This window comes from Trichomonas vaginalis, chromosome I (assembly GCF_026262505.1).
Source record: "Trichomonas vaginalis G3 chromosome I, whole genome shotgun sequence".
NCBI classification, from domain to species: Eukaryota; Parabasalia; order Trichomonadida; family Trichomonadidae; genus Trichomonas; species Trichomonas vaginalis.
The window spans coordinates 25,276,406-25,297,126 of record NC_067203.1 but is presented as its reverse complement, the minus strand read 5'-3'; the positions used below and the strand labels follow the sequence as shown (position 1 = coordinate 25,297,126).

General features: G+C 33.9%; 2 protein-coding genes and 3 pseudogenes across 5 annotated transcripts, besides 7 other annotated features; all 5 read left to right on the top strand.

Annotated features, from left to right (window-relative positions):
- Window positions 1-4,223: 4,223 nt before the first annotated feature.
- Window positions 4,224-4,251: a terminal%2Cinverted (terminal inverted repeat of Mariner transposon ID:TVAGG3_1047810).
- Window positions 4,224-5,524: a mobile genetic element.
- TVAGG3_1047820 lies at window positions 4,321-5,445 on the top strand (annotated as a pseudogene). The gene has a single exon. A coding segment is annotated over exon 1 (1,125 nt).
- Window positions 5,497-5,524: a terminal%2Cinverted (terminal inverted repeat of Mariner transposon ID:TVAGG3_1047810).
- A 1,621-nt stretch (window positions 5,525-7,145) lies between these two features.
- Window positions 7,146-7,173: a terminal%2Cinverted (terminal inverted repeat of Mariner transposon ID:TVAGG3_1047780).
- Window positions 7,146-8,447: a mobile genetic element.
- Window positions 7,242-8,367, top strand: TVAGG3_1047790 (annotated as a pseudogene). The gene has a single exon. A coding segment is annotated over exon 1 (1,126 nt).
- Window positions 8,420-8,447: a terminal%2Cinverted (terminal inverted repeat of Mariner transposon ID:TVAGG3_1047780).
- A 2,168-nt stretch (window positions 8,448-10,615) lies between these two features.
- Window positions 10,616-20,721: part of a mobile genetic element that runs on past the window's edge.
- TVAGG3_1047770 (uncharacterized protein) lies at window positions 12,887-13,288 on the top strand (the record flags this gene model as incomplete). The annotated part of the gene is made up of 1 exon (XM_051255686.1): window positions 12,887-13,288. The coding sequence occupies one exon, from the start codon at window positions 12,887-12,889 to the stop codon at window positions 13,286-13,288; it is 402 nt and encodes a 133-aa protein (XP_051081260.1).
- Window positions 14,106-17,239, top strand: TVAGG3_1047760 (annotated as a pseudogene). Its single transcript has one exon. A coding segment is annotated over exon 1 (3,134 nt).
- Window positions 17,643-18,508, top strand: TVAGG3_1047750 (organellar and viral DNA polymerase type B; the record flags this gene model as incomplete). Its single annotated transcript, XM_051255685.1, has 1 exon — window positions 17,643-18,508. A coding segment is annotated over one exon (866 nt), but the record flags the coding sequence as incomplete, so codon positions are not given.

Sequence of the window (20,721 nt, the reverse complement as noted above, 5' to 3'; positions counted from 1 at the left end):
GTTCAACTTGAAGTAATTAAATATCTTATCTCAGTTGGAGCTGATAAAGAAAGCAAAGAATATGTCTGGATATACTCCACTCATTTGGGCATCAAAAAATGGCCATCTTGAAGTTGTTAAATATCTTATCTCTCTTGGAGCTGATAAAAAAAGCAAAGTCTAAATGGGAGATACTCCACTCATTTGGGCTTCACGTGGAGGTCATCTTGAAGTTGTTAAATATCTTATCTCTTCAAGGAGTTGATAAAGAAGCAAAGGACATATCTGGAAAAACTCCGCTCATGTGGGCTTCATTCTTGGTAAACTTGAAGTTGTTAAATATCTTATCTCTATTGGAGCTGATAAAGAGGCAAAGGATAATGACGGATCTACTGCTCTAATTATTCGACAGTTAGTAATTATCTTGAATTGTTAAATATCTTGCATCTCTTAGAGATTACAAAGAAACAAAGAATAACTTTACGACAACACTTTTTGGGCATCAGAAAATTGGTCACTTGGAAGTTGTCCAAAATCTTATCACTCTTGGAGCTGATAAAGAAGCAAAGGATAAATATGGATATACTCCACTAATTATAGCATCAAGGCGAGGTCAACTTGAAGTAATTAAATATCTTATCTCAGTTGGAGCTGATAAAGATGCAAAGGATGAAGATGGATATACTCCACTCATTCTTGCGTCATATAATGGTCAACTTGAAGTTGTTAAATGTCTTATCTCTCTTGGAGCTGATAAAAGAAGCAAAGGATAAATTTGGATATACTCCACTCATTAAAGCATTACAAAATGATCGTCTTTGAAGTTGTTAAATATCTTATCTCTCAAGGAGTTGATAAAGAAGCAAAGGACATATGAGTAGGTGCCAAAAGTGCTTACTCTTAAACAACCGTCGGATTTCCGGGTGAAATCGTGACACACTTTCGTCTTTCGTAGGCGGTGGTGTTGTTACAAAAGGTAACTTCGAATGTAGCGTGAAATCTGCAAAAAAAATTCTGAAATTTGAATGGATAACACAAAAATTGAATAGTTTTACGTCAATAAAAAAGAGAAAAATGAAGCCAATGTGTCTCGAAACCTAGGACTTAGAGCAGCAATCCCACTGTTTATCACATTACACTACATGCATCTCTCACCTCAGTGAATGAGATCAACTATATGATAACTTTTTTCCCCATTAATTCTTGTGGAAAAGTGACAAATAGCAACTTTGACCCTCTCTTAAAGCATTACAAAATGATCGTCTTGAAGTTGTTAAATATCTTTATCTCTCAAGGAGTTGATAAAAAGCAAAGGACATATCTGGAAAAACTCCGCTCATGTGGGCTTCAATTCTTGGTAAACTTGAAGTTGTTAAATATCTTATCTCTATTGGAGCTGATAAAGAGGCAAAGGATAATGACGGATATACTTCACTCATTTGGACAACAAGAAAATGTAAATATAATGTATCAAGAGCCAATAAACCTGATATTATTTAAATATCTTATCTCAGTTGGGGCTGAAAAAGAAGCAAAGAATAATAATGGATGGACTCCACTCATTTTGTGCATCAATGAATGACTATACTGGAATTGTTCAATATCTTATCTCTATTGGAGCTAATAAAGAGGTAAAGGATAATGATGGATATACTCCACTCATTTGGGCATTGAGAAGAGGTCGAATTAATGTCATTAAATATCTTATCTCTGCTGGAGCCGATAAAAGAAGCAAAGGATAATAGTGGAAAACCTGCATTTTCTCATGCATCTGAAAGCACGCTCAATAAGCTTAATCAAAATTAAAATTTTAATACTTTTCAATACATAATTGAGATCTATAATTCATAAACTAGGAATTTAATAATCAGTACTTTTCATATCCAATCCCCCATAAAAATACCAAAAAAATTGGTGAAATGTATAAGAATAAACATTATTAGGGCACTTTCTCATAAGAAATAAAGTCATTGGGGTAAAAAGCCTTAATGTGTTTCAAAATATCTTTCCTCTCTCTCTCATTTCAAAAAGTTGAAACATTGAACGAAAAACTTAAAATGCCTACAACTTTTAATGACTTTCATTAGGAATTGGAGAAATCAAAGAACTGAGATAGAATCAATATTTTGTATATTCAATATTCCTTTAGAAAGTACCCAAACTTTTATATAATTTTGCAAAATAATCTATTTTCTTGGGGAAATGATGATATACTTATTTCAGATACCATAAAAAAGTCCGGTAAATAATAATAAAAAAAACTATTGAGGTATATGTATAATTTTTATAAACACTTGTGCCTAATTATAAAATTGACATAAAAAAATTCATTTGATAAGATCAGTGTAAAAAGCTAAATTATTTTTACTTTCATTAAAATTCATCTTCGAAAATATGAGTAAATGAAAGAGAAGCATATTAGTATTATTTTTCTGCACCATGTGAAATAAGAAGTTCAGCCATTTCTTTTGTTATTTTTATCTGTTGCGATTTGAAGAGCAGTTTTTCCTTTTTTATCTTTTTCATGATATTTATACCATGAGAAATAAGAAGTTCAGCTGTTTCTTTGCCTTTACTATATGCTGCATAATGAAGAGCAGTTTGTCCAACATTATCTTTTCATTGATATTTGCACCATTTGAAATAAGAAGTTCAGCTGTTTCTTTACTATTATACCATGCTGCATGATGAAGAAACTGTTTGTCCGTTTATATCTTTTTTATTGATATTTGCACCATGTGAAATAAGAAGTTCAGCTATTTCGTTACTATTATGACGTGCTGAACAATCAAGAGCAGTTTGTCCATCATTATCTTTTTCATTGAGATTGCACCATGCAAAATAAGAAGTTCGGCTGTTTCTTTACTATCATACAATGCTGCCAAATGAAGAGTAGTTTGTCCTCCTTCATCTTTTTCATTGATATTTGCACCATGTGAAATAAGAATTTCAGTTGTTTCTTTGTTATTTTGATCTACTGCAAAGATGAAGAGCAGTTTTCCTTCATCATCTTTTTCGTTGATATTTGCGCCGTGCAAAATAAAGAAGTTCTGCTGTTTCTTTGCTATTTTTATATGCTGCAATATTAAGGGCAGCTTTTCCTTTTTTGTCTCTTTCATTGATATTTGCACCATGCGAAATAAGAAGTTCAGCTATATCTTTGTTATTTTGGTCTGCAGCATAATGAAGAACGGTTTGTCCTCCTTTATCTTTTTCATTCAGATTTGCACCGTGCGAAATAAGAAGTTCAGCTGTTTCTTTACTATTATACCATGCTGGCCAAATGAAGAGTAGTTTGTCCAAATTTATCCTTCTCATTGATATTTGCACCGTGCGAAATAAGAAGCTCAGCTGTTTCTTTACTATTATGACTTGCTGTAATGTGCAGAGCAGTTTTTTCCTTCCTCATCTTTTTCATTGATATTTACACCGTGTGAAATAAGAAAACTCCGCTGACTCTTTACTATTTTTATCTGCTGCAAAATGAAGAGCTGTTTTTCCTTTTTCAGTTTTTTCATTAACATTTGCACCCTGCGAAAGGAAATAATCGCAAAGGGAAGATATGTTAAACATCGAAGAATAAATAAAGCATTTTGTTAGTTTCATTTGTTTGATCGAAATAAACCAAGAATGATTCAAGATTATTATATTTTATGCATTTAAGTAAATCAATCTCCATATTGTATTCATTCATCAAGAATGAAACGAAATCAATGTTGTGTGAATAATTGCATTTATCATGCATTCTTTATCTGGTGTTTGATTTTTCAAACATTCACTCATGATATCTGCATTCCGCCTAAAAATGAAAATTTGAGACATGTTTTTAAGTATTTTGAGTTAAACTTCGTTCTTAATAACTTGAAACAATCAACTGCTCCGTGATAACAACATAATTCAAGTAATGAATATTTCGTGTAATATTCTGGATATAAACTGCTTGAAAACTTTTGATTTTCATCAAATCCATCTATTTCCGTGAATGTGATGAATCTTTCGAGGTATTTATACATAATTGCTCTGTATATTGTATCTTTTGTATGAATATCGAGATTTTCAAATTTATGTTTTCCGAAATCAACGGATTTGTCTAATTTAATTCCGTATTCTTTGTAAAACAGGGAGATTGATATAATTTCGACATTATTGACTTCTTCCACATGGTATTTCATCAGATATAAGTTTGGCAAGAGTTAAATATGACTTTGCATAGCGATTGTTTATACGGAATGATATCTAAAATATAGGGTGTCCAAAGGTGCGTTTAGCACAGCGCTCTATATGAGACTATTAAAGGAGATATATGCTGATTATAAATATATATATAAAAAATATGAATATATTGTATATGATGAGTATGTTGTATTTTGGCGCCATGCCGGGATATAAAATGAATTTTGAGACAAGAGGCGGTTTCGCGGGAAATTTTGGCGGGATTTTTTTTCATTTTTTTAATGAATCATAAAGAAAAATCCTCGCTCTTGCAAAAAAATGCAAAAGACTGTAAAAAAATCTACGAGACATTGGTAAAATGCTTCGGTATGGATGCTCCTAGCTATTCCACTGTAACGTATCATGTTAGGATGTATCACTTCATGAACAAAAAGGCGCCCATCATAAAAATTGGACAAAAAATCGCCGGATCAAAGAAAAATCAAAGCAATTCTTCAAGCGCTAGATGAAGACCCAAGAGCATCACTCAGAAGGATAGAGGAGATGACAAAGATACCACGTACAACAGTCAGTTATTATCTGCACAATTATTTGAACTACAAACTAGCGTTACACGTTGGGTTCCGCACAACCTTAATTCAGTTCAAAAAAATCTAGAGTCCAATCTTCGAAAGAGCTCCTCTCTATATTGGATGCGTATCAATCCAAGAAGTTTCGCTTTTTAGTAACAGGGATGAGTCTTGGTTTCAATATGCAACAGAAGCCAAAATCATGTGGATCCCGAAGGATGAAAATCCGCAAACATTCCCGAAGAAAAAAATTGACACACCAATGATGATGTTGTCGGTTTTTTGGGCGTGAATGGCATCATCGCAATTGATATTCTTCAAAAACCTAATACGATGAATGCTCAGTATCTAATTGACAATGTTCTTACTCAAATTATCAATTCTGATGAGTTGAGAAATCCAAACAACAAAAACAAAGTTTGCAATTCATTTTGATAAATTCAAGAGTTCACAAAAGTCATAAGGTAATGAATTACTTGTTGGAAAACAATGTCAAAGTTGTTCCAAACCCAATTTATTCACCTGATATTGCACCCTCTGACTTTTATTTATTCGGCATGCTAAAAAAGAGAGCTGAAGGACGCGAATTCGCGAGTCCAGATGATCTTGAAAATTTTGTAAGAGAGCAATTTGAGCAATTTTCTCATGATGATTTAAAGCGTGTCTTTCAAGCCTGGATCGATCGCTGGAACGCGTGATTGAATCCAATGGTGATTATATTTAAATAAACTTTTATATATGTAACTTGTTTATTTCTATTCGCAGTATTCAGGTTTGTGCTAAACACACCTTTGGACACCCTATATCTTTGATTATATCTTTGGAAGACATTTCTGTGTATCAATCAAATTTGCTTTGATCATGTTGTAAATAGTGTTTAATCCTTCTTCGTTTTCCTCCGTTTTTAGATGATACAACGCATTACATGAATCTATGTAGTATTTGTAGCTACTGTATAATTCACCGTATTTATTTGGGTGAACGTCTTGATCAGACATTAATAATTTTGAAAATGGAAACATAAAAAAATATATTTAAAATACATTATAAGAAAGAAATAGTATGATATGCCTGCGGTAAACAATGTTCGCAAAGATTTCGGATCTAATTTATGAATTTTTATTAAGGGTCCACTGTAAAAATTGAAAGTCTCTCAAAATTGAGAGGCGATTTTGCAAATAATTGTTATCGTCTTTTTTCGAAAATCCACTTTTCCTAGTGTTCTGATTAATATTTTGTGAATATAACAATAAAGTATATGTTTTCGTAAGATGATAATACATTCTATCACTTCAAATCACATAAAAATTGCAAAATCAGCGAGTTTTTATAAGAACATGATTTTTTCGAATTTTTTCGCTTCTGGATGCGTGTTTTGAAAAATAGATATTTTCGAATTTTGATTTTAATTTAAAAAAAAAAAAAAAAAAAAAAAAAAGGTAGTGGGGCTTCCAGGCACTTCGTGCCCTCTAGCCCCGAAGATGTTTAGTATAAATGAAGTTTTTATTCGGAAAATTGTTAGTCTTCTGGTGTGAATTCGGAGGACTCTTCTTCTTCTCCATTGCTTCTGGAAGAAGCCTTCTTCTGGGTCGAAAACATTATATAATGTGTCGCTTTTCACAAATTATATATGTTTTTCATGTTTTGTCACTTTTCTGTCACTTTTCGGGTAAAAACATTTTTATTATTATATATAAATGAATTTTACAAAACCACCGTTACCGTTTCTTGGAAATAAGAGTAGATGTAAAGATATTATATTGAGAGAACTTAAGAAACTACCGAATGGTCTAACATTTGTAGATTTGTTCGGTGGAAGTTTCTATATATCCCATTTGTGCCATATAATATTCCCAGACTCAAAGATTATATGCAATGACTTCGACAAACTATATGGACCGTCTCAAACATATTCCAGACACAAACAATATATTGAAAGAGTTAAAAGAAAAGATACCTATAGGTAAGATGGAAACGTATACCATTAGATAAGAAAAATATTGTGAGAGAGGTTTTGAAAAAAGCAGAATATATAGACTGGGATAGTATATCTGCTAGACTATTATATAGTGGTGCTATAAGAGTTCATGACATTGAAACACTTATGTCAAAAGTTTTATATCTTAACTATACAAATGTTTTCAAAGAGGACATAGAAAAATATATTGAGGGTATAGAGTTTGTGAGATGTCATTGGACAGATTTGTATGAAAAATATAAAGACAAGGAAAATGTTTTCTTTATAGTGGACCCGCCGTTCTATAACACATGGGATTTTCAATACCAAGTAGACTGGACTTTGAGAGACTCTTTAGAAACTTTAGACGTTTTACATAACCATCCATGCTTTTACTTTACATCCGATAAAAGTGGTTTGGAAACCGTTATGAGATGGTTAGAGGACATACATGACTATGAGTTATATAGGGTGTCCAAAGGTGCGTTTAGCACAGCGCTCTATATGAGACTATTAAAGGAGATATATGCTGATTATAAATATATAATAAAAAATATGAATATATGTATATGATGAGTATGTTGTATTTTGGCGCATGCCGGATATAAAATGAATTTTGAGACAAGAGGCGGTTTCGCGGGAAATTTTGGCGGGATTTTTTTCATTTTTTTAATGAATCATAAAGAAAACATCCTCGCTCTTGCAAAAAAATGCAAAGACTGTAAAAAATCTACGAGACATTGGTAAAATGCTTCGGTATGGATGCTCCTAGCTATTCCACTGTAACGTATCATGTTAGGATGTATCACTTCATGAACAAAAAGGCGCCCATCATAAAAATTGACAAAAAATCGCCGGATCAAAGAAAAATCAAAGCAATTCTTCAAGCGCTAGATGAAGACCCAAGAGCATCACTCAGAAGGATAGAGGAGATGACAAAGATACCACGTACAACAGTCAGTTATTATCTGCGCAATTATTTGAACTACAAACTAGCGTATACACGTTGGGTCCGCACAACCTTAATTCAGTTCAAAAAAAAATCTAGAGTCCAATCTTCGAAAGAGCTCCTCTCTATATTGGGTGCGTATCAATCCAAGAAGTTTCGCTTTTTAGTAACAGGGGACGAGTCTTGGTTTCAATATGCAACAGAAGCCAAAATCATGTGGATCCCGAAGGATGAAAATCCGCAAACATTCCCGAAGAAAAAAATTGACACACCAATGATGATGTTGTCGGTTTTTTGGGGCGTGAATGGCATCATCGCAATTGATATTCTTCAAAAACCTAATACGATGAATGCTCAGTATCTAATTGACAATGTTCTTACTCAAATTATCAATTCTGATGAGTTTGAGAAATCCAAACAACAAAAACAAAAGTTTGCAATTCATTTTGATAATTCAAGAGTTCACAAAAGTCATAAGGTAATGAATTACTTGTTGGAAAACAATGTCAAAGTTGTTCCAAACCCAATTTATTCACCTGATATTGCACCCTCTGACTTTTATTTATTCGGCACGCTAAAAAAGAGAGCTGAAGGACGCGAATTCGCGAGTCCAGATGATCTTTGAAAATTTTGTAAGAGAGCAATTTGAGCAATTTTCTCATGATGATTTAAAGCGTGTCTTTCAAGCCTGGATCGATCGCTGCGAACGCGTGATTGAATCCAATGGTGATTATATTTAAATAAACTTTATATATATGTAACTTGTTTATTTCTATTCGCAGTATTCAGGTTTGTGCTAAACACACCTTTGGACACCCTATATATGACAAGATAGAATATGAGAGAGGTCCTATAAACTGGAGAAAGTGTCATAACAAAGAAATTTTATTAGTAAGTAAATGTGGTTTGAAATAGGACTACTTGTTTTAGGTTTTTTCCATTGTGTCATTTATTTATTTGACGTGGCAGAAAAATACAGAGAATATGAAGATGAACCAATGCCTGCAAATGTTCAGTATATGTACTCGTAAGAGATATTTTTATCTAATATTAAATGGACGCACAGAACTTAGCGAATGCACAGCAACCTGGACAACCAAACCCAGAGAATATTCCAAATGAAGTTAGAATACAAACTGCAATGGCAAACTATGGTCAAGTGCCAACAGATGTACAAATGCAAACTGCCATGTCAAATGACGCCTGCGTTAGGTTTGCCACCATGGTATGCAAATATGAGATGGAAAGAGTTTTATACAAACCCTGAAGTGGGATATAAACAACTTTATGCAGATGACGCGAACACAGGAGTTGACCCAGAATATGTTTTCTACCAGAGGAGAAACAGAATGTATGAGCTCCAGTTAAAGAATGCTATGGAACTCAACAGGAAACGTAAGAGACTAGGCGGACATTAGATTTTTAACATATAGTAAATGGGTTTCTTCAGTAAGATAGGAAACTTCTTTCGAAATGTTGGAAGAGGTATATGGAATGGAATAAAAACCGTAGGAAGAGGAATTTGGAACGGTGTCAAAAATATTGGTAAAAGGGTAGGTCAGTTTGTTGGTATTATACCTAAAAGACCTGAACCAGAAGAGCAAGCTCCTGTTATACAACAGCCTGAACCTGCACCACAGTCTAGTTGGCAACCAAATCCAACACCTCAACCGTATTAAAAAATTAATTTTTACCGTTCGATAGTAGTTGTATATGAAACTAAGTTCTAAGTAAAACGCATGGTATAATGGAATTATTCTTTTTCTTCCATCTGTAGTAAACCATACTTGAAAGTCTGAAATACTTCCACTTGGTGGTTCGTATAACTTTGTAGGTTTTTCGTAAAAGTCATTTGCCAAGCATAAGAAAGAGTTTTGGGCGCCAGAAAATGAAGCATGAACAATAATAGCAGCTGGGTCGAAAACATCTTTAAATAAATATGGTTCATCTCTTGCATATCGACTGTAAATATTTGCTAAAGGAAGTTCGACTTTCTGATTTAACATTCTTTGCAAATAATACCATGACATTGCAGTGAATTCTGTATATATTTGTTCGTCTTTCTTTGGATTGTCTTCGTAGATTTGAAATGACACTTGTGAATTTTGTTTTGTCATATACAATTCTCACATAAAGTGTGCTCTCGGTATTTGCATATTCATCAGCATATTTTGCATAACATGAATTTATTTTATCTTCTATATTTTTTAACGCAGTCTGTAGAGAAGATGAAAGGTCAACTTGTATTAGCTCAATTTCTTCCCAATTTTTCGTTTCCCTTCAGATATATAATCTATATGAAACCTTACAATAAATGGAAAACTTTTATCTTCTACAGACACAAACTTCATTCTACGAAAGCCAATAGCTTTTGTGACAGATGGGTCTCTTAGCCATCTTAATGGGTAGTCAAAACGATAGCTTCATGCTTTACGGTCTCTGTCTCAAACTTTTGACCGACATTAGTAAAAAAGTTCATCTAAGTGGTTTAGTTTGTAAGCAACTCTTGAATTTTCTTTTTCTATTGGAAGCATATTTTATCTAGAATAAAAATGTCGAAAGATATTGCTTCCATGAGAGAAATACAACACAACCGACAACTCATTATGCAAGCTCTAAATAAGAACACAAACAAACTTTTCAAACTATTCTAAGATATCTGAAGTCATTGAAAGAAGGAAACTTAAAACTGACATTAAACCCAATGACAGATGAGTTTCTGTTTCAAGACAATAAGAACCATACTGTCTGTATAAATCCAACAAAAGGAACTTTAAACGAGAAACCTATAAATGAACTTCTTTTGAAAACGGATGTTGACAAAAAGCTGACAAAGAATATGTAGACGATGCAATAGCAAAAGAAGAAGAAAAGAGCTAACAATGCTTATGCAACAAAAGAACATACTCATCCTGAACTAGCAGACAAAACATATGTTGACAATAAAATGTCAAGTGAAGTGACAAGAGCTGAAACGAATATTCTAAAAAGACTCATACACATTCTATATCTGAAATAACAGACTTACAAGAAACCTTAAACAGTAAAAGTGCCGTTGGACATACACATACCACATTATATATACAAACTTACAAGAAACCTTAAACAGTAAAAGTGCCGTTGGACATACACATACCATTGCAAATATTACAAACTTACAAGAAACCTTAAACAGGAAAAGTGACGTTGGACATACACATACATCTTCTGAAATAACAGACTTAAACGTTAGCCTTGAAAAGAAAGCAGATAAAACATATGTCAATGAAATATACCAAAGTTTGATAGGAACAACGAAAAATATTGAAACTATTGTTGGTGACTTTTCTGTCAATGAAGAAAACAAATATTTTAGATGGGAGTTTGTACACTCCTTAAAAAATGGTATACGGTATAAAACTCATTCCGAAAAATAACAATGAAATGTATGTAGGCCTATATAAAGAATGATGGTACACAAGTTAAAGTTCCATTAGACAACAACTGCTACTTAAACTTATATGGAGACGAACAAAAGAAATATTTAAGAGTTTATGAAATGGCAGATATGACATTGCCTGACCCAGCTCCAGCACCATATTATTATGACTATGGTGTTGACGCACGTGTAGACCCAAAAAAGCAAACATTATATTTAGAATATTATAGATATAAAAGATATAATGCAATAGAAAAAACGAGAATAGTATACTATTATGAAGATGACAGAAATAAATATTATAGTCAAGATTGTAACATACCCTGAAAACATAAGATTATATTTAAAAAATATTCTGACACAAACCAGAAGAAACCTGAAATAGTTGCACTATATTTTAAGTTCAAAAGAGACAATCCTATAATGTCTCATATGTTTGATTTAATGAACCCAGTAGGTTCTATTTATACATCTATGGAAGCAAGAGGTCCTCAAGTAATGTTTGGTGTTGGGGCATGGGAACAAATAGTCGACAGGTTTTTGTATTGTGCAAACTCTTCAAAGGAAACAGGTGGAAGTAAAACGATTTCAGGTGAAAATTTACCTGCACACAGTCACTACATAGATTTAAGTACATCTCAAGCAGGTTGGCATAAGCATAGATATTTGGGATTGGTCAGGAATGACAAAAGGTCAAGGATATGATGTTAAAGACGACGTTAAGTTTGCTATAAATTGTTACTGGGATGACACTCAGGGAGAAGGAAACCATACACATTTCGTTTCAGGATATACACAAACAACGGGACAAAGTAAAGAATATATGCCACCTTACATGACAGTTTACGCATGGTATAGAATTGCTTAGTCGTCATTTTCAACTTCTTTAGCATATTCGTCAGGAGTTGTCTTATATTTGTTAGGAACTGTCTTTGAAAGTATACCACCTTGAACTTTGACAAGTTTGAAACGAGGTCTGACAATAGTAGTTTTATCTTCTGCTTGCAGTCTGTACATTTTGCCATGTTTGCCTAAAACTTCATAATATTCTCTTGTATACTTTCTTCTATTTTTACGAACACGAATGTGAGTACCTGTCGGGTTCCCATTGTTGTCATAGTCAATAGTATTTTCATATGGGTCGCGTTAGGTATTTCTATTTTTACTTTGTCACCTTTCTGAAGTTTGAAGCCCGGCATTCTTTCTTGTTTGTCTCTTTTGACTAAATTATTAAATATATAGTCTTTCTCTAAGTCAGGGTTGTTTTTCATTTCTTCGGGGGAGTGGTTTCCCAAACCTTTTTGTTTACGGCTATTGTAAATATTTAAAAACTTGTTCTCATCTTTGCCATGGAGAAGTGTCTATACTTGTCGTCATATGACATTTCATTTGCTTCACCACCTTGTGGTTGGTTTAAGTCTCTTAACATTTTTATACAACCGTCAATGACACCAAGAGCAGAATGGTTTTGGTCGACAATGAAATATTGGTTTACATTTTTGAACGCAGATAGTTTTTTACATCATCTGATTTGAAAGAACTTTCACAGTCAGATGTCAGTTTTGTTGGATGGTATTTGTCAACGAATATTGTCAAAGCTGCTAAGATATCTAAAATATTTTTGGACTGTAATGGTATGGCTTCACAGTATCTTGTGTTTTGACCGACAAATATTAGCCAGTATGGTGGTCCATCTGTTTCAACTCTCGGAATGTTTTCCAAGATATCCATAAACCAAGCATTTGGTGTTGAACTAAAGATTTTTATCATGAGTGCTTTTTTTGTTGCCTTAGAAACATAGGGGTCCTTGTTTGGATTCGTCTATTTTTAACCCATAAGAAATGGGTTTATTTGGCGCATTAGCAGGAGTTGCATCCAGATTTTTGCCCGCAGTGGGAACAATAGCCAGAGGTGTATTTGGAGTTGGAAGGAAGATTTTGAGTACATTAGGTATACTTAAAGAGAAAGCACAACCTATTATACAAACTGTACAGAAAGGTTGGGATGTAGCACGAGATGCAACAAATCTTATTCCAAATCCTGAAACAAGAGGAAAAGTTCAAGGATGGATGGACAATGTAGGAAGACAAGCAGGAAACTATTATAACAAAGCAAATGACTACTATAACCAAGCAGGACACTATATGGACCAAGGTGAAAGATTCTTTAACAGAGGATATAACCATGCACAACAATGGGTAAACAATAACCAACCTCAACCGCCTCAAACGTGGGGAATGTAAAGTTTTTTACTGAGATGAAATGAACAATACAGCATTGAGACAAATGGGTTCAAGATGGATTTGTCGACTTCCAGCAGTTACACAACGTGTTTGTCAAGTTCTTCCTATACCTCAGGAAGTTTTAGACCGACTTAAAAAACAACAACAACCAGTTGAAAAACAAAACAATAAAATTTTTTACTGAGATGAAATGACCGAAGAAGTTGAAACGGTAGATTTGACACCACAAACAAAAAGTTCAGAACCATTGTCAAAACCTGTCAAAGAACTTACAGATGAAGAGAAAAATTCAATAATAGAAAGTGCCAGGTCTGGAAATACAAACCCTAACTATAAAGTCACTTTTCATAGAAATGGAACGGCAAGTATCTCAAAAAAGAAACAGACTCTCACAAATAAAATATTGAAGTCTGAAGGAGCTTTCGAGACAACAGATGGAAAAGTTTACTTTACTGACCAACAGTTCATTATAGAACATCTCATTGACTTAGAGTCGAAATATTCTAAACTTTACAACAAACACAAAAAGTTGAAAGGAAAACAAAAACAAATGGCATATGATATTTATGAAGATGTTGACGACACAACTGTTCCTGCAGGTGAAGTAAAGTCAGAGAACCGAAAAGTGACGAAAAACCGATAGAAGAAGAGAAACCAAAAACTGAAGATAAACCAAAACCAAAGTTTAGTTTCCAAACTAAACCAAGTCAACTTCATTAGCTGGTATGGGTTGGCGTCAAAGACTTATGGCAGCAGGCGGTTATGTTAAGTAAAGAAAAAAACATTTTTTTATTTTTATAAAATGCCCCCATATAGAATGGATAGAAAGTCTGCTAGAATAAAAAGAGTTGCAAAGATATGGTTGGAGAGTTTCGAAGAATTTTAAATATAGGAAGGGAAGACCCATAAAAGTCTATGACAAACTGGCTGGTCTTCGCTACGAAATGGATTTGGAAACAGCACGTGCCAATTATCCAAACAGACTAGAGAGTTTAGAAGAAAGAACGTCTTATGGACATGCCTTTCGATGTTAGTGAACCTCAAGTTGAAGGACACGACGGCTTTGCCAGATTCTACTGGAAACATGACGAACAATTGCATCCTTTGAGAAGGAAAAAAGGTAGTGCAGAGGATGGTCATGCTCCCATGGAAAGAACAAGATATGCATATGAGAAGTATCGTGAAGTTAGAAGTCAAATTACATCTGGTCGAACCTTTACAGTAAACTTTGACGAAGGAAAAGACAAAGAAGGCTTCATGGGTGTACTTGCTGCAATTCAAGATGGAAATAAGAAAGGACACAATCTCAGATTGACCATAACGGATTTGGATGGTCACATTTACTATGCAAATGGCAATGAACAAACAGCTGCAAAACTTCTTGACGCTTTCAAGACTACAAAAGAGAGAACAAATGTTTGACTCCGACTCAGACATTTTGAATGCAATTGAAGGAATTGCAAGTGTCAAGTTCGAATGGTACCAACCTAACCTCAAGCAGTCAGACAACATGCTGGATACTTCCCCTTCATAAATAAGTCTGACATTGACTTGACAAGGTATGGAATTTACAATTCAATTGAAACAATTGTCAATGAACCTTGCATTCTTACATGTCTCAGGAACTCTGGTCTTGTTACAGAAGAGAAGATGAAGTATCTTGAGTCATGTGTGAAGACAAGGTACATTCTCAGAGGTCAATTGGCAAAAATTGCACCGTTGGCAAATGTCAATATCCGAGTCAACATACCTACAGCTAAAGGTTCTTCACATGACGACTATGTTGTTGAGTTCAATTTACCATGGTTGAAGATTGCAATTGTCCACAACCACTTCATGTTGAACGAAAGTCTTACAAACCCATTGTTCGAAAAGGCAAGTGCAACATTGTCAGAGCTGTAAACATTCTTTTCGAGAAAGGTTTGTTGGAACCAATTCCAGATGACAAGCTGACAGAAACTTTTGTACCAAAAGACGAAACAAACTTTTCACTGTTAGCAAGACCAAAAGTTGTTCCAGACAAAGTTCTAGTACAAAAGAAGTACACAATTCCACAAGGAGTTGGATTGTTCGGATACCAACCTGAACCAGAAGAACTTCCAATGAGGTTGCAAGAACTTCAAGATGCTATAAACAAACTTCCATTGAGACATCCAATTGACGTCAAATTGTATTGGAGAGCATCTGAGTTAGGTCAGAAGGTTTTATATGAAACAGGTTGCTTCGACGATGTTTATGAGATAACAGGAGAAGTTTCTCAGAAGATAAGAGACTCACTTGAATTTCCACAAACTGGACCAATTGGTTGCGACAAGTTCGACTCAGATGAAAAGATATACTATGTCGACCTTAAACGCTGCATACATGAGGTTTGTCCAATATATTCCGACTGGAATTCCAAACGAAGATGGTGAGTTCCCGGGAAGGAACTATACAGTTGGAAAAGTCATACAACACTGTATGATATTAGGAAAGCTTCAAACCCAAAACTTGCAATGACACTCAAATTGCTTATGAATTCGACATGGGGATATTCCATTAAAAAACCTCAAGAGATGAAGAGTAAACATTATGAGAAGGTCGACAACTTTGTTGAAAGGTTTTCTCCTTTTGTTTTGAAGTACGAATTCACTCAAGGTCAGGTCAAAGTGGCTTAGTAACCACATTAAAACCTATTGGTCCGAACATTGGTCTTACCCTCAAGTTCGCAAAGGCAGTCCTTGCAACTACAACAAATTCTTCTCCGAAGTCAAATCGAAAAGTTGTGGTAATACTATGGAGAACATTGACGCACTCATGGACGAACGAAGAGGATACAACAAACTCATTGAAATGGGAATGGTCGGTGAAAAGATGGGCTGTTTAAGCTAGATAAAGGTTATTTCTTGAAGTTCATGTCCTCTCCAAGCGTAAGTACTGGGGCATACTTGAAGACGGCACAGAAATAACAATTGCATGAAATAAAAAATTTATTTGAAATGTACGCTGAGTTTGTTGGAGAAGACCGTTGGGAAACTTTGTTGTTAGATGAGAAATATGAAATGGCATACAATTTTTAAACAATATATTTTTTACATTATTAAATGCTTCAGGTTGAAAAAACAAAGAACAAAAGTAGCAGATACAAAACCGTTAGACTATATCTTTACAAATGCTGGTAGGACAATATCAGATGAAAGAAATTTCATCCCGAACATACAGGTTTGACTATCCAATTCGTTGGCTTCAAAGTCCTTCAGATGCAAAGGCAATAGGATTTAGAAGAGTTTTGTTTTCAAATAGAACTAACGCATTTATGTTCGTATAGTATATTTTATGGGCAGTATAAAGGTTCTGGTGGTCTAATAGACAAATTTGACGAAATGAGAATCTTTACAGTTCGTTCAGACGAAAGTCTTGAGAAAACTCTAAATGACTTTCAAAACTCAAATGAACAAATATATTGGGAATTTCAAGAAAAATACGACTCTTTACTAAATGGAACATACTATCTGAAACTAGAATATGACAAGATGAACTCCACCGTTTCATTTCAAAAAGATTGAAATTAACCCTCCAAGAGATACAGAGTTTTTTATTTGGGAAGTAGACAAACGTTCTTGGGCACAATTTCTTTCGTTACTAAACCAGAACGAACCATTACCACCAAGATGGTCCATTTAAATTATACTTCACCAGCAGATTTGACAGTTTATAGAAACGTGTTTGTATCCCTCAAAATGTTATGTGTCATGCAAGTTTCAGTTCAAGCAACAATAGTTTTCTATGTATTGGTAAGGACTTTTTATGACTTTGCTTCTAAATTCTACGAAACCACCTAGTAACAGTTTCTCTGACTTTCAAGTTTGGTTCACAACAAATGGTGTGCAACATATTATTCCATTGTACTATGACTTTTATCTCGAATTGTCTTTCATATATAACTACGGAAAAGTGCTGAAAAAGTATTGAAAAATAAAGTTTAGGGTAGAAGGTTAGATCTAACCTCTTTTCTAACCTCTTTTCTACCCTCTTGAATTTGTCATGACTTTTATACAGAAAACATAGCACAAAAATAATGTTTAGGGTAGAAGGTGAGATCTCACCTGTTTTCTCACCTCTTTTCTCACCCGTTGAATTTTCATGAATTTTATACAGAAAATGCTTGTTTTGAGGTCGAGCCACTTTTGGCTCCACCGTATTCTTTCAACCAAAACTCATGAATTCAGCAAAAATATAATTTAGGGTAGAAGGTTAGATCTAACCTCTTTTCTAACCTCTTTTCTACCCTCTTGAATTTTCATGAATTTCCTTAAGACAGATGAAATAAAGTTAGTTTTTTTAAAAAAATATTTTTTATTTTTATTGTAAGAACATGTTAGCAACAACAGCACCAAACTCTTTAGTTATGAATCCAACATCTATGTTAGTAGAAATGAAAAGCTTCATTCCTTCTTCATATACTTTTGAAACAGAAATCCAGAAGATAAAGCAAGAACTTTTAACATCTAATTTAGACTGTACCGCACAGGATGAAACAAATGAACAGTATCTTTATGAAATGCAGGACCTCATCGACCATTTACCCAAATTGCCTGAAATTCAGCAACAAAAACTAACCATTCCTGAATTCGATGAAATAGAAGTCAAAGCAACTGACTCAGTAGAAATAAAGAAGTTCATACGAAAGGTAAACTATGAGTTTCTAGGATTTCATTGCAACCATAAGGTTATGGACAAAGATTGCGACATGGTATATAAGAATGTTTCTGACCTTTACAAAACCCGGGAGTTTAAGACCTACGACAACTTTGTTTCGTTAGTTGCTGAATGTGTATGGCAGATAAGAGATAAAGATAGAAGAGGTAAGGTATGGAATGAACAGATAAAACCAACTGCTTCAGATTTAAAGAAAACCATTGACGCCTTAGTTGTTTTAGCAGGTAAGGTTTCAGAATATAACGCAAAAATGAACCCGCAATGTTCTAAATGTAAAGCAGCAATGAGGAGATATAACTACTCCGTCAAAGAGATAGAAAGAATGAGAAACGACTATGCAGACTTAAAGAAAGAAGCAGAAAAACCAGCAGAAGATAAAATGGACATGTTAGAATTTCTGAACAAAAACTATCCAACTGCTGACGATTTCCTTCTATCTGACGTCAAGAAGAAGTATAAAGAAACTTTCGGTATCGTTAAAACATTCGATATCCTCAGCGAAGAAATAGAAGCTACAAAACTGTTTAAAGTCTCACGAATTCAATACGTTTACCATGTAAAACGCTTATAAAATAACTGGGGTAGAAAACAGGTTAGAAAAGAGGTTAGATCTAACCTTCTACCCTAAAATATATTTTTGCTGAATTCAGCAACAAAATTCTGAGTAAAAATAATTTTTTAGGGCTTGTGTCAAACCGTTGAGTTTTCACAAAATTTAAAATAAATAACGTTTACCAATGTAAAACGCTTATAAAATAACTGGGGTAGAAAAGAGGTTAGAAAAGAGGTTAGATCTAACCTTCTACCCTAAAACATTATTTTTGCTGAAAATGAAACCAAAATCTGAGTAAAATGGCATATGCTTGCTTCCCTCGGAAAAAACGAGAGAAGAGATTCCGTACGAAAATTCGTGAAATTTCTCTAGACCGGATTTTACCGGCCTTGCCTAAAACACATGAATAATCGTGAAGAACAGCGACCAGGGAAAAAATCTTAGTCGCCTAAAACTCATGAAAATCGTAAATTTCCTCTAGACCGGATTTTACCCGGCCTTGCCTAAAACACATGAAAATCGTGAAGAACAGCGACCAGGGAAAAAAACCTGGTCTTGCATAAAACTCTATGAAAATCATGAGTTTCCTTAAGATAGAAAAAATAAAGTTAGTTTTTTATAAAATATTTTTTTTATTTTGTATGTAAGAACAGAAATGTTAAACATTGAGTTTGAAACAGTTAGAAAGATAGACAATGACACCAAAGTGGTTAGAATCGGTGATTTAAACGTAAGATACTCAAAGAAATACAACAAATATTCTTTGTCAGACATTATCTCCATCTGGAAAGAAAACATCCCATTGGAGGTTGGAATTGCTTCTAGTCAGAAAATTTTTGACAAGAAATCCTGAGGCTTATGATATCGGTAAGATTCTGTGGAACTACAGCATATCTCATCGACAAAAGTCTTATACAATAGTTTTTTGTTATGGATTGACCCAGTTGTTGGATATAACTTCATAACATATGGTTCATTCGATAACGGAACGTTGCAGTGAAGGCTTACTTTACATCGTTCAAGAACCGAAGGACTTCAATACAAAGAGATATAAGATAGGAAGAACATATAATATTACTCAAAAGATATGACAGTATAGTCAATAGAGTCAAGGTTGTGTTTGTTAACGATATGGAAGCTGCTGAAACAGAACTACTTGAAAAGTTTGAGAAAATGTAATGGTGCTCCATAAAGGTAAAGAAACGTTTGAAGTAGATGAGATAGATAAAGCTATAAAATTATTTGACGAAGTTGCTGAAAATACATGTAAAGCGTTTTATTTTGGTCTTTTGTGAAAGACAGAAAAAATAAAGTTATTTTTTTTTTTATTTATTTTTTTATTTTGTATGTAAGCAGATATGTCACAACAGAGAACACAACAACAGTTATAGTTCATGAAGCCATAAAGATTGAAGAAACGAGTACATAACAGTATAACAAACAGTTACGTCCTCATTCGTCGGTCAAAGACGATATGTACCAAATGCAAAGTATTTTGAACGCTCTTTTCGTTCTACAAAGCAAGCAATCATTGGTTTGAAAACCAACAGACAAAAGAACTTTTAGTAAGAATTTCCTCATAATGTTTGCTACCCTCGAAAACCGAGGAATGAGAAATTTCCGTATGAAAATCGTAAGAATTTGCCAATAAATTTAAAGAGGATATTTATGTACATAACTTCTTGTAAATGCTGTTGCAATGTGGGCTTCCCTCGTTACGCATGTTATAAGTTTTCATGATGTAATGAAATTCATAGACAAGAACGTGAAGAGCTAAGAGAAAAGACTTGAAGCAAAAGACAAAAACATTCAGAAAAGAATACCAACGTTCGGTACCAAAAGGAAAGGAAAAGAACTATAAGTATATGATTTATACCTGAAGAGATGGAAAAGAAGAAGACAGAGAATGGTTATGTTGCATTTAGTCAGAAGAAACAACAAAAGCTTTTACGACCTTGCTAAGATTTACAAATCTGACAGAAATTGGTTCTATCGCGAAAACTTACCGATTTCCAATGACCCAAGAGAAGATGTGAAAACAAATAGTTCAAGATACGTTACCTCAAACACACTATGATAATTGAAAGGTTGTACAATACTTACCTTCAAAGAAAGACTTACCGCTACTGAAAGAAAAAATAACAGAGTATTTTGACAACTTCAAACAGTAGGGTAGATGAAC